This window comes from Martes martes (assembly GCF_963455335.1).
Source record: "Martes martes genome assembly, chromosome: 16".
Classification (NCBI taxonomy): Eukaryota; Metazoa; Chordata; class Mammalia; order Carnivora; family Mustelidae; genus Martes; species Martes martes.
Window position 1 is genome coordinate 57,631,758 of NC_137904.1, and position 14,023 is coordinate 57,645,780.

General features: G+C 44.4%; 1 protein-coding gene across 3 annotated transcripts in view; it reads right to left on the reverse strand.

Annotated features, from left to right (window-relative positions):
• Window positions 1-13,898, reverse strand: part of VCF1 (VCP nuclear cofactor family member 1) — a 17,252-nt gene extending 3,354 nt beyond the window's left edge. The window contains exons 1-3 of one of the 3 annotated variants that reach the window (XM_080826005.1): window positions 13,654-13,898; window positions 9,057-9,156; window positions 1,092-1,154 (exon numbers count right to left, since the gene is read on the reverse strand). In XM_080826005.1, the coding sequence (XP_080682131.1) occupies window positions 1,092-1,154; window positions 9,057-9,156; window positions 13,654-13,874 (384 nt within the window). In that variant the 5' untranslated portion in view covers window positions 13,875-13,898. The remainder of the gene's footprint in view (window positions 1-1,091; window positions 1,155-9,056; window positions 9,157-13,653) is intronic. The other 2 variants (XM_080826006.1, XM_080826007.1) reach the window with 2 other exon arrangements.
• Between the last annotated feature and the right edge of the window lie 125 nt (window positions 13,899-14,023).

The following is a 14,023-nucleotide window of genomic DNA, read 5'->3' on the forward strand; positions in this document are numbered from 1 at the left end:
CAAAGACATTCGTTCTGGAAAGTCTGCATGCAACTCTGTAAAGTCTACACATAAGAAAGACTGGGAAAAAACTGGCCATAGTATTCAAATGGAGGGATTAAGTTGCTTCTTGCTTTCCTACCCTTTACTATAACAGTCTTACAATGTGGTTATTATGTATCTTTACTATAAAAATAAATGTATAAATAATGTTTCCAGATAGATACTTTAAAAGTGATTTTTTAAAATGCGAGTTTATCCATTTTTGAGCAAAAGTTGCACCTAACAATATGTACAGAAACATGTCTGAACCAGGAGAGAAAGCAATGTCCCTGAAGGGTATCTGCTCTTAGTAAGACTTAAAGGAGAATCATCGTGGCCCATAAGTCATCTGGAGCTGCTTCACAGCTTACACATCCCATTGCTCACATGTGGTAAAAGACCACCTGTATGTCTTTCCACCAAAAAACCACAAACAGGAAGAGCATTATGACGGGCTGAATGGAGTCCGATGGCAGGATTAGCAGCAGCAATTAAAGACCAGGGTGCCTGGGTGGCTCAGTGGGCTAAGTGACTGCCTTTGGCCCAGGTCCCGATCTCAGGGTCCTGGGATGGATCCTGCTCAGCAGGGGGTCTGCTTCTGCTTCTCCCTCCCCCTCCCAGTGCACGTTTTCTCTCTCAAATAAATAAAAAATCCTTTTAAAAAAATGTACTTAAAAGACTTTCGAAGTCAAATGCAATTCAAACCCAAAAACTGTTTTCCCTAAAAGCTGCTCCTGGGTGCCTGGGTGGCCCAGTTGGTTGAGCGACTGCCTTCAGCTCAGGTCATCATCCTGGAATCTCAGGATCGACACCCCACATCGGGCACCCTGCTCAGCAGGGAGTCTGCTTCTCCCTCTGACCTTCCCCCTCCCATGCTTACTCTCTCTCATTCTCTCTTTCAAATAAATAAATAAAATCTTAAAAAAAAAAAAGAAAAGAAAAGAAATATTTAAAAAAAAAAAAAGCTTCTCCTAACCTAGACGGGAGCAGCCCCTGTGTGTGGAGCTCCTGCACCTGGTAAGGTCGTGAACAGTTAACGAGTCAGCTACTACACTAAATAAGAAACCCACCGCGCAGAACACTTTGTTTCCTCTTAGTCTGTTTTCTTTACTGTTTTTCGTTACAGGTACTGTCTGAAAATTAAGGCAAGAACTAGAATCAGTTTCTAGTAAGTCAAGTTTCCATCTCAAAATTTACTTCACACTATAATAGCAAAGGTGACACTATTCTGAGAAAAGGTAAAAGTTCTTTAAAATAAACGGGTTAGAAAAAATTTCTCTACAATACCGTGAAAAGTGAAAAGACATACCTGTGATTTCCAGTCCGTTTTAAAAACCTTGCATAAAAACATGGTTTATACCAACTTTACAAAGACAGGTACACAAATGTTTAACGTGGCTTTGTTTATAACAGTGAAAAAGTGAGAATCACCTCCATGTCCAGCAACAGAGAAACTGGTTATAACACATGTATATAAAATATACCCCATGAATTATAGTTGTTAACAATGAAACTACTCAGCTATTAACAATAACAGAGATGTATAAATATACCAGGAAAGAAGTCTCCAACATTTTTTTACAGGTTGCAAAACTGTATACACCGAATGCCAGCTGGCTTTTTAAATGTTTTTCTTTAGTATAGACATCTATGTACACCAAAAACAGCCTGGAAGGATATATATACGAGAATATTTAGAATTTGGATCTTACATTTTTTACAATATTTTTATTTTCTATAGCTTCTACAAAAAAAGATTTCTGTGGGAAGCAAATTGGTCACAAGTAAGAGAACTAAATGTTGCTACAAAGCAGATCGGATCTTCAGGTACTTCTAACTTCAAGACGGAGGCTTAAAAAGTATGCTGATGTTGTCAGTAAGATTTGCAGAAGGCTGTTTTTTTCCTCCTTTAAGAACCTCTAAAACTGCTTCAGTTGTATTCATTTGCATTGAGCAGGCTGATGCTATTTTTAAACTAATAGAAGAGGGACTATCTGAACCCAAGAATCAGGGTTAATGGCCTTTACGTGTTATTTTAACCTTTATAAAACGTTACCTACGCACTACTGCCATCAAAGGTAAAACCAAAACATCTCTGTAAAAGACACTTTGGTTCCTATTTTCTGCCACTTGTGACCAGTCTTCTCACTACAAGGGAAGCTTTTAGGAGTATCTCACTCTAGGGATGAACCAGGGGTTTTGAAACTGAAGGGAAACCCATTAGCAGCCAGCATAGGAAAAGAAAACAGAACGAAACATGAAAAAGTAACCATTCAGTGAAACTTGTTTTATTGCTCACGAATATATTTAGTGTGTGCTGGGTCACAAAATAAAACACTCCTGTGGGACAGGGTCAAAAAAGTTGGGAAGTTATTGTCCGTCTGAACACGGTCAGTCAGGCCTACTTTATGGGACAAGAAAAAGACCATTATTTCCTCCTAACCCTAAAAACGTAAGTCTCTGTCCACGTTTTAAGATCTGCACAGAAGTCGATCATTTTGTTATAAAACAAAAAAACTTGAGATGAAAAGAGAAACTGTATTTTCCTCACTTAGTGGATCTTTTTAGTATCCCATTGCTTGGGAGGGGGCACCCTTTACAGTAACGGTTTTAAAAATTACAGCTGCTAAACTGGGACAGAAATATTTACCTCGTTACTAATACTGTTCTTAAGAATTCTTTTATGAGACTTGGGGACTAAGAAAGAGTCGTCGAACTGTCCCCTGCACCTCAGGGAGACCGCTCAGCAGACCACGCGTCCCGGAGGGCGGTTACAAAGCTCCTTCTCTTTCCTCTGGACTTTCAGTTTAGGCTTCCTGCTGACATCTGACCCAGGTATTTTCAAGACAGACTGACATCACAAATCGAAAGAGAATTAAGGTCACACTCCGTGAAATAAAAACCCCTTGGCCATCCACGTGTACAAGCACAACGAAGTTAAACTTATGCCAATTCCAACCAACAGGGTCTCTCTAAATACACCAAGGCAACTCCTAACCCGTGGAGAAGATCTGCGTGCACAGCGAGGACTCTAGGTTAGCCTGCGCACTCGTGAACTCTACCAGTGCGTCCCTGTAAGTGCAGATGCCAGGGCAGGCGGAGAAGAGAACGATCACGACTCGGCCTATTCAGGAATCACCCGTGCGCTGTTTTAAAACGTGCACCTGCCAGGGCCCCACGTGGCTCCGGAAAAACCTGGCTCGAGCGTGCACCGACTGTTCCGATGGCCAAGCACTGTCCACACAAATGTCCCCGTGCCTGCTGTGTACAAGATGGCATTTTCACTAGGGCGGCTTAATCATTCAACAGGAATGTGCTGGGCTTAACCAAGATTATGGTGGCAGCCCAGCCATGGAGAACAATCCTCCCGTCACGGCTACTGCGGTGACGGCAATCTAGCAACAGGTGCTGAGAGAACTAGGAGAGCCTCAGTGAAATGAAAAGTATCTGAACCGGGCCTAGAAGAATGGGGAAGCGTTTCAGCAAGCAGGCCGTGGCAAACCGAGAGCACAGTAGGAGCACAAACAGAAGGAAGGAGTGTTTGGGGAGGTAAAGCTAACAGTGTGGTGTGGCGGCCCACCCCAGGCACAGTCAGTCCGACAAAATATCCAGGACGGGTTACGGCTCGACAATCAAGCACCCTGAAGTCCGCACCTAAGACCCGCTCGGTGCTCTGTGCAGAAGGGAGGGCTCCACGCATCAAGCAGGAAAGCAGGCCCGCGGCAGGACCGCAGCAATGCAAATCAAAGGGGATGTGTCACAGCCCAAGGGGAGACAGGAGCAAGGAAACGAAGGAGACAAGTGAGCTGGCAAGGACTGGGTGCTCAGTGCGTGTCTGCTGAATGGGGAGAGCCCCGGCGAGCCTTGAGAACGGTTCAGGGGCTTTGGGAAGGAAACGGGATCAAGAGAGGGAAGAAGGGGAGGCCGGTGGGACACCAGCCAGCCGGGCGGAAGGTACAGGCCAGCTGCTGGGAAAGGGGGGGGAGAGCCTGCGGACGGGCTGGGGGTGGCAAGGGGACCCACGAGGAAGGGACAGATACCTCCGTGGGCTTGTGTCCGGGGACACCATGCTGGAGACTGTAAGAGAAGGGAGGTGTAAGAGAAGGGAGGCGTTCGAGGGAGGCTTTCAGGGGCCTCGGCCAGGAGGCAGAGTAGACAAAGAAAGGCGGAAGGCCACTTCCCTAGGCAGAGAGGAGCAGCACGTGCTGGACCAGTTCTGACGCAGAGGACAGGGACAGTGACGAGCTCATGTTCTCAGCCCACAGGGCTCGAATTAGACAGCAGAGGTCCCGGACTCTCGGCCGACAACCGGTTCCATTTTCCCAAGGGGTAAATCAGTGTAAGAGGCAAGCCGTGTATACCCGAAACAACTGTAAAGACGATTCCCGCTGATAATCTTTAGAAAGCCCTCCAGGCAGGAATATTAATTACTGAGTCTCTCTGCTTCATGAAAGGAGAGCCAGAATATATGTGTCTATTCATTACCTAGAGCTGGATGCTTTTTCTTCTTAATTAGAAAAGCAGACCGGCAGTGCATTTGATTTTCTCTCAAACCCCAGCTTCCCGTCCCTTCCAGCTCCCCATTCACTGGTGCTTTTTCGTTTACGTGAGCCTCAAAGGACCAAAGAACTCCGGCTCACCACACACCCTTCCTTGGGTCATGATCAAGTGCCGTGTAAGTCCTTGGCAGAGGCCGGAGTAAGTGCAAGAGATGACCCTAGCCAAGCCTGTCAGAGAATCCACCGGAAAAATCTGTGCTTCTGAAGCACCAACAATTTCAGAGAGCTGCAGGTCTGCTATCATCAGGGAGGCTGTAAGATTCCAAATGAGTTCACTGGGCTCCTGTTACCTCGTCTAACTGCAAGGAATGACAACACAGGCGGTCACACTTCTGTGTCCCTGAGGGAGTAGCCTATCCTTTCTACGTCTCAGTTTCCCTTACAGGCTGAAGCAGAACTGCACAATGTTTTAAGGTCCTTCCTAACTAAAATGTCCTATGATCAATCACTTCACTGTTTAAAACCAACAGGCCAAAAAATAATCCTGACCTGTAGAAAAACACGTACAGGTGGGTACATACACTCATTTCTTTACAAACCAACCACCTGGTGAAGCTTTCTATGCTGTGGGCTGATGCGACGTATTATTGACACTGTGAGACGTACACCAGGAGCACGGTTTCTTTAAACATATGTGAAAACCCCACTCATTTTGGAGGGGCCTGTTTCTTTGAGTGGACCATTTTAGAAGGTAATTTCAGAGTTGCTTTGCTACAGGGTTTTTAAACATGACACATATCCTAATAGTTTCATCACCAAAAACAGTTCTCTTAGGAGGCACCTACTACCCTACAACCGACTGAAGACAAGAATGGGCATAAACTGGGGCACGGGGTGGGGGGGGGAACCTCAGTCGGTTAAGTGCCTGCCTTTGGCTCAGCTCATGATCTCAGGATCCTGGAATAGACCCCACGTTGGGCTCCCTGCACAGAGAGGAGTCTGCTTCTCCCTCTGCCCCTCCCTCCTGCTCTCACTCTCTCTGTCAAATAAATAAAATCTTTAAAAAAGAGAGAATGGGCAAAAAACTAAAAGCCTTAAGATACTTTTAAAGAAATTATACTCAATATTCTCATTGTCATCTAAATTCACACTATTAAAAAAAAAATCACCCGATATTCAGCTAATTCTTAGTAGTTAAGATAAATGGACTTAGAGAACCCTAATTGTAATGATACACGGGTTCCCTGGTTGTTACTTTTTGGTCAGGTCTCTGCAGTCGCATTAACAATACCCGCGGGATTTTAGGGTTATGACAGGAAAACTTTCCCCTTCTAGCAGGGAAGGATAAAGGCAGAGGCCACTCAAGGCAAGCCACCCCTGTTTTTCCTCCACATTCTCTCACTCTTTCCTTGTTACTCTACAGTGATCTGAAAAATTAAAATGGTCTTGGTAGGTTAAAGATCTTTAAAAAAACAACCCCACAAACATTCAAAAATGTTCTGCTTCTAGTTACTCAGGTAGTAGCACCTTTTCCAAGGCATGCACCTACGTGAAAGAAGCCACGTTTATGTGGAAACATCTAGGGTGAACTGTAGATAAAGATACTAAAACTGAAAGCAAAAAGCATTCCTCTACTACAAATTAAGATAAAATTCAAACCAATAAGACCACCCCTAAGAGAACAAATTTAAATAAAGTTAAATCTTGCTAGTTTTTAACCCATCCAGGAGCAAAGGGGCTCACCAGCCAAGCTCTGGGCTCACTAACTCTGCCTCTTATTAGCTGCGTATCTTTCGGCAAAATACTTTACTTTTCTGTGCCCCAATTTTCCCATCTGAAAAGCAGAGATAATACCGCCTACAAAAATGACAAGAAGAAAATGCACAAGTAGATTAAAAGTTTGTTTATGTAACTAATCCGGCAAGTCAGTTCACATTCTTCCCCTTCAACAGTATCTAGGGAAAGAGGTATATACTATCTCCATTTTACAGATAACTGTGATTTACTTGTGACATATAATTCAAACACCTTTTTCCCCAGTACTTGACAATATTATTACATTTAGGAGAAAAACCTAACCTTGGCAATTAATTATAAAAACAACTTTAATTTAATCCTCTCAGAATTAAAGCAAACTCCTTCCAATGAAAGCTCTTCAAGTCACAAGAAAAAGAATTCTAAAATTACTTAAGTATTTCAGGAAAAACACAAGAAACAGTTTCTCTTCACTCAGTTAGGCTTAGGGAAACTATCTCACTGGCCCCACCTTAGAATTTAAAAATAACATTTTTGGGGCGCCTGGGTGGCTCAGTCGGTTAAGCATCTGCCTTCGGTTCAGATCGTGATCCCAGGGTCCTGGGATCAAGTCCCGCATCGGGCTCCCTGCTCAGCGGGGAGCCTGCTTCTCCCTCTGCCTGCTGCTTCCCCTGCTTGTGCTCGCTCACTCTCTCTCTCTTGCCCTCTCTCTGACAAATAAATAAAATCTTTAAAAATAAAAAATAAATAAAAACATTTTCATTAACATTTGATTACATAAATTTACAAAACTAACAATCCACTAATAATGAATCATTTTATTATTTTCCTATTCATATACAATTATCAAAAAGCAGCCAAGTGCCCCTAAACCTGATATTTTTGTGCTATAAACATAACGATCTATTCCAATGGTGCAGATTCAATTATTCAGGGTTTAACTTTCCATTTTAAAGGTTTTCTCCTGCCTTTTGCTTCTCTAGCCTTCCCTTGGTTGACTCGGCCTCACTACTGGTGAATTCCACCCCTGGACAAGCACAGCACGAGTGGCCACACATTCAGAGCGCTGGTGACCGGTCAGTCAACAGGGCTGCATGGGACGGCCGTAACCGTCCACACGGGGTCTACCAGTGAGTTCAGATATCACAACAAATAAAAAATGCCCGCGTGGCCTGTTAATTCTAACAAAGGCAAGCTAGTCCTTCTTTCAGACTAATGATTACAGAGTGGTTTAGCCGCTCCATTTCTTTGTACAAGTAAGAACAAGACATATGAACCAAAACACTGAAAAACAATACATGGTTTGCTTCTGTGATATCAATGCTACAGGTTTTAGACAGGGAGTAAAGACCATTTTCTATAAACAGCAATTAAAACAAAACTACTAAGAGTCTTACTGAAAATACGAGATCAGAAGTGTTCCCTTTTTTTAAAAAATGACAATTTATAATCCTGTTCTCAGGCATCACAACCGTAAACAGCACAAATGATCAATACAAAAGAGTTAGACCGACAGCACCTCTGAACTAATGTAAACACCACTTGGCAGGATTTGCACAGAGACACAAGTAAAGGAACACTGATGCGGTGAAAGTAATCCCTGCACACTCTTTTCACAGACTTATAATCCAAAAGAATAATGGAAACTCAATTGTTGTCACGGTTTTATCACTGGATGCTCAGGGAAGCCTCTAATCTCTGCTTTTCTCACATTAAACAAAAGCTCAACTGCTTTTCTGTTAATCATTTTTCAAAACATAAAAAAACAAAGCATGAGAGCAGACTTTTAAAAGGGGGACAGGAGTTATAGGAACTCAAGTCTCCACACAGAAGGAGCTAATATGCACTTGCTCATTTGCTGCCCCCGAATGTGTATGACCTACACATTAACGGATTTCATCCCCCCTGGGGGGAAGTAACTTTGGATTTCCCGTAAAGACTAGATGTAGGTCAAATCCTATTATCGAGAACTAATTAAAGTACGAATTATTTTGGTTGTGCAAAAACTATGATACGCAGAGTTCTATGATGCACAGAGGTCTGCTCTAAGTTACGAGACTTGGGCTTGGGGATCTCTGCCAGTGAGAAGCTTCTCAGTCATGGTGACGACTTGTTAAGGGTCACAATTTTGCGGTAACAGAGACGTCATTTGAATGTTAGCCTCCTTGCCCCCTGAAGGGCAGTCCTTGCGATGCACACAGAAACTCTGCCACAGGTGCCACACCGAAGCTCTCTTTTCAGGAAACCAGAACTTCAGGAGCTCTTTCCCTCTCTTCCCACTCACTCTCCTCCACCCTGCCTCCCACAGGAGCTCTTTTAGAACAACACGGTAAAAAAGAAAAAAAAAAGCAGTAACACCTAAAAATAGGATTATGTGTGCACAGACGTTACCTACTCTGAATGTTTACACAGTTTCTCATAAAGACATGTGCATGACAGCAACAAAATATACTTGTCTTAAGGGTAATTAATGGCTCCTAAATTACTAGAAAATAATTGAAATTCAACTAGACAGCTCAAAGATGAGTTTTCAAAGGTCCGTGGAACTTCTAACAAGTTCTGGGCTGTGTGTGCGTACTACTATGTGCAGACATATGCCACCTTTCTGCGGAGAAGGTGCACAGCTTCCTCAAAGGGGCCATGACTCAAAAAAAGTTGAAACCACTGCAATCAAGTAAGATCACTTTTATTTATTCGAAGAATAATTTTAATTACAAGAAGAAACTGGGTTATTTAGCTCAAGTCAACGAAAACAGCAGAAACACTGACCACACTTCCTACCTCTGTGTCCCAAGAATCATGAAAGACAGGATTTCTACTACTCCTTTTGGTCTGGGGGGGGAGATGATGGTCTTCTTCATTGCCATTCCTTCTCCTTTTCCTGAAATTAAATCACAGGGAGGGAAAAAAGAAAAATCCAACAATTGATCTTTTAGGCACTGAAAACTGTAAATCATGACAACAAATTTGCCCTCTTACCTGAGAAAACAGAATTCATCATACGCACTATCCCAATAGGTAAAAAGTTAGAAGTACACCATCGCTGGGCATGAAGAACAAAAATATGAAATAGCAGCAGTAGAGGCGAGCTTAAATTAGTGCAACTGATTTCTAAAAAGAAGCTTGGCAACTTTAAATGCCTACTGGGAACAAGTAGGTACAGGGTGATGCTAATGACTAAGCTTTCAAATTCCACTTAATTAAGGTTATCTTCCCTCTGCGTTTCCTGAAATCACCATTTCAGGTTACCTCATCTTACTCCCTTCCATAGGACAGTATGTAAGTCAGGAGTGGCTGTCTCTGCCCGCGTACCCCTAAAATCCTCATGAAAATGGTGCTACACAGGGATAGCATCAGAGATTCGTGTGGTCTCTGATCTGCAGTTTTGTTTCATCCCTGATTTCCCCCCAGTTATTACATGCAACAAAAGCTCAGTGCCACTAAAGCGTTAGATCACTCTTCCCAACCGTCACTGGAAAGGCTGCTCTGGCACACGTTAACTCCATTATTCTCTCCGCACCACCTAGTACTGTATGTTACATCACCAAATTATTGGAGTTTGCAGCACAAGCTGCTCCAAATTTTCAGGTTTCAGGAAAATCCACACATTTACCTCAGTGTTCTCAGATGTGCAACAGACAAAATGTGTATGTATTCGATGAAAGAATTAAGTGCTCCTGGAAGGACGTCTATGCCCCCGTTTAGAAGACAGAAAATAGAAATAAATTAGAGGAGTTATCATTTGAAGGCAAACTGTGCTATCCAGTATGGCAGCCACTAGCCACATGAGGTTACTTACATTTAATTTAATATCCAGTTCCTTAGTCACACTAGCTACATTTTCAGTGTTCAAAGGCCACAGGTAGTTAGGGGCAACTGTACTGGACAGCACAGACACAGGGCATTCCCATCACTATAGAAAGTGCCACTGGACAGCACTGGCAAGAGGCCAATTTATACAAAACTGCATAATCTATTATAATGAAAACTCTTAAAGATTCAAATTTCTATAGCTAGAGGAAAGACAAATCTTGGGGCAGGTACTGAATTTGACCAAAGTATTTATTTCAGCACTGAGTATCTTCTATACAGTCGTACACTTTCTATGCCAGTTAGTGTGGCATGGTGGGGCAGACCCATAATCCCAAGGTTTTGAGTTGAAGTCTTGAAGTCTTGATACTGGGGAACATCTAAGTTATCACCCTGAGCTCAATGCCCTGTATTTGGCGATACTCCTGAACTCTGAATACATCTATTAATGAGTGCAGATCCAGCTTAGGCTTGGAACAATAAATTGTGAGTGGGTGGTTCTGATCAAGCATTAACCAACCTGCAAAGGGCTCTGGTGACCTCATTCTAAAACTCAGTTGTTTCGAAGATCATCATTTCTGCTCCCTAACCCTTCTCTCAGGGCACTAGATCTTAACCGCACATTACTCTTAAGTATGTGGGGGTTAAAAACTAGGTGAAAAGGAGGTTTGATAGTCCTTTAAATGAATGTGCTATTACCACAGATTTGAACCAAATAATTACTATTTTCACCCTAATATGATCAGAGAATTTTTTTGGAAAAGAGATGCAGTTAACAGAACAAAATTCGACAGAATGTCACATGCCACCCCAGGGAAACTCACCAAATGCTGGTCCCCAAACTCTTATCAATAGACCAGCAGCTGACTGTGCTCTGGGCAGCTGGGCCACTCTAACCACTTATGAGCCTGACCCCAACTGCCCAATTTCCTCATTTATAATCCATGGCATATCTTTGCAGTGACAAGAAAATGAACGTCAAGGAGGCTGTCGGACAAAAAGGACGTGAGTACAGAGAGGACGGGCTGGTTCTGCAGATTTCAACTAAACTCTGGGAAAAGTCCCATGAAATATCCTTGCCTCATAATCAGCAGCGTTCTCACGGTACCCCAACCACCCCTGTGGGAGGCCCTCTCCTTTGGATGGCACGGATTAAGAATGAGTCTTCCTGCTCTTTCTCCTTTTTCTAAGCTCTTTGTAGAGTCCACCCTTGAAACATTTTTCTTTCAACAATATTATTAATGATTGCCAAGATTACAATTTCATGTTCAACCGTATCCACAAAGTCAGATTATAGCCTTCCACGTTAATGCCACAGACCAGGTTATAATTTTAGCCGCCACCATATAATTGATTATGTTCTCCCCAGGCATCTAGTTACAGATCGTTGTTTAGCATCTGTTACTCTTAAGGATGGCCGATTACATCACCGCTCATTTCATTTCTTTCCAGTCTTCTAGTCATCTCCTAGACACTGAGCATAAAAGAAATCTTAAGAGTATGGCGACTAGTGTTTTTCAAACTTTTTTTCTTTATAGTAACAGAACCCTTTCTATCAGGAAAAAAAAATCATTCAATATATATATGAAATAAAGGATTGTTTAGGTTAAAGTAGGGGTTTCCTTGACATACATCTACCCCTCTATGGTTATCTCAGTATATTTTATAACAGTCTGAAAAATCACCATCTCAGACCAACCCCTCATCTTAAAGTTGAGGAAACAGATCCAGGAAACTGAACCGACTTGGAGATATTATGACAACAGGAGCTGGCAGGGCTGGTCCGTCATACTCCATGAAACATGGGGTGAAAAGCAGGTAAGAAACCCCTGTCCAAATCACGTAGGGTTTTTATAGCAATGAAATTACCAGTATAAACATGTTGAGGTTATTTGCGTACTAGATAAAAGGCATCTGCTACCAGTTTAAGCACATTCAGGTTTGCTTATCCAGTGAGAGATAAAAGGAGTATTTCTGTAGGAAATATTTAGACTTTTTCAGATAGGAGACATCACAAGAGACTATCAGAAGTATTAACTGGGTTTGGGAAGGAAAACAATGACAGGTGGATCTGGCTTACCTTGCCTAAGGAACTTGTTCCTAATTCCAATAGCAAGTCAGCCCCCAAGTTCAAATCTAGTCCACTCTTACTTTCTATACAAGCAGGCTTTATGCCCCACTCACTACATACTGAAATCAATAATCCAATGCAGAAGTATGGGCCAACCTAGATTTTCACTATTGGACCAAATAACCTCAGGATGCTTTCCCTTAATTAACCATCCTCCAGAGCAAGACCTTTGTGGGAAGACTATCAATTACATTCAAAGCCAATGAAAATATGAACAACAAGATTCAGCATAATCTACCAAGGCAAACCTATTTTATTCACTTGAGCTTTAATGAGACTCCCAGGAAATAACGAAAGATTGGTTAACCTGGAAAGACTTGAGTAAACCAGCTGAGCTCTCTAAGTGTTTCCTCATCAGAAAAGGGATGGGGTGCCTGGGTGGCTCAGTGGGTTAAAGCCTCTGCCTTCAGCTCAGGTCAGGATCTCAGGGTCCTGGGATGGAGCCCCCCATAGAGCTCTCTGCTCAGCAGGGAGCCTGCTTCCCCCTCTCTCTCTGCCTGCCTTTCTGCCTACTTGTGATCTCTCTCCCTCTGTCAAATAAATAAATAATATCTTAAAAAAACACACACACAGAAAAGGGATAGTGTTGGACTTGGTGATCTATAGGTTTTCACTTCAAATTCCACCATGAGGGATTTTTCTAATTTGAAGTAAAGTTGCTCCTCTTCATTTGGGGTACCCAATCCCAACTTTCTCCTCCCCATCCCCTTACAGGAGAAAATGAGAGAAGAAAGCAAGCAGGCAGCTTGATCCGACTCTATTCTGCACACGGCAAGCAAGAACAGCACCCCTAGGTGAAGACCAGGGTCCTGAGGCCACGCTTTGTGGAAAGTAGAGCATCGCGATACAAGCCCTACCTCCCGCCTTCGGAGTCAAACGGCTCCGTATCCAAACAGTTTAGAATCCTGCCTGTCAATGCCCAAGTCACTTTGGTCGTCTGCCCTTCTATGTTCACAACCGTCCGAGGGCACAAATTCTTCCATCTAGCCCCATCCTTCCCTGCTGCAGAGTTAACCCAATCCTTTCTGACCTTGGGGAGACGGCAGCTCCCCACCACTGCCCCTCAAAGACGTCCCAGGGACTCCCTCTCAAAGATCAGACATTCCTCCCATCCCCCCACCCTCCTAAATTTAGGACAGGGAAGCTTTAGGGCCACTGTCTCTCTTCCGGGGCCGTTCAGACCGCATTCCAAGTAGGGAAAGACGAGGGGGGGAAAGACGGGGTGCGGGTGGGGGGAGACGTGGACCCAGCGAGTCACTCCTCCTAGCACCTCAGGGACCAGGTACTTGCGCATCCCTCTCCCTCTTCCCCCGGGGCCGCAGAGCACCCAGAAGGAGACCCGCAGGGCCCACGCTTGCTCGGATCCCCGCTTCGCGCGCCCTTTTGGCTCCAGCCCCACCGAGGGGTTGGGAACGAAGGGGGTCTCTGTGGTCTCACCTGGGGCGGAGGCGCTCGCTCATGGCAGCCGGTGGAGGGGAGCGACGCGGCGCGGCTCCGCGAGAAGAGGGAACAGAGGGTGTTGTGTTCTGGCGGCCGCCACGCCCACCCCCTCGGGCCTTGGCTCTAGCCGCGGCGCGGGTGGACGCTGCCGGCGGTGAGTACCCCTCGGTGGGACCCGTACCACCGCTACTTCCGGCGTCTGCTCCGCGCCCCCCCATGTCGCAGCCGCCGTGGTACCGCCCTCTCGCGGCTGCGCAGTGGCGCGACCCCGGCCGCGCCGACCGGTAAACCCCGCCCACGGGAAGAGGCGGGCTCGGAGTGGGGAGGAGCGACTGGGAGCTTCTGGGAGAGAGGACCTCACGAGAGG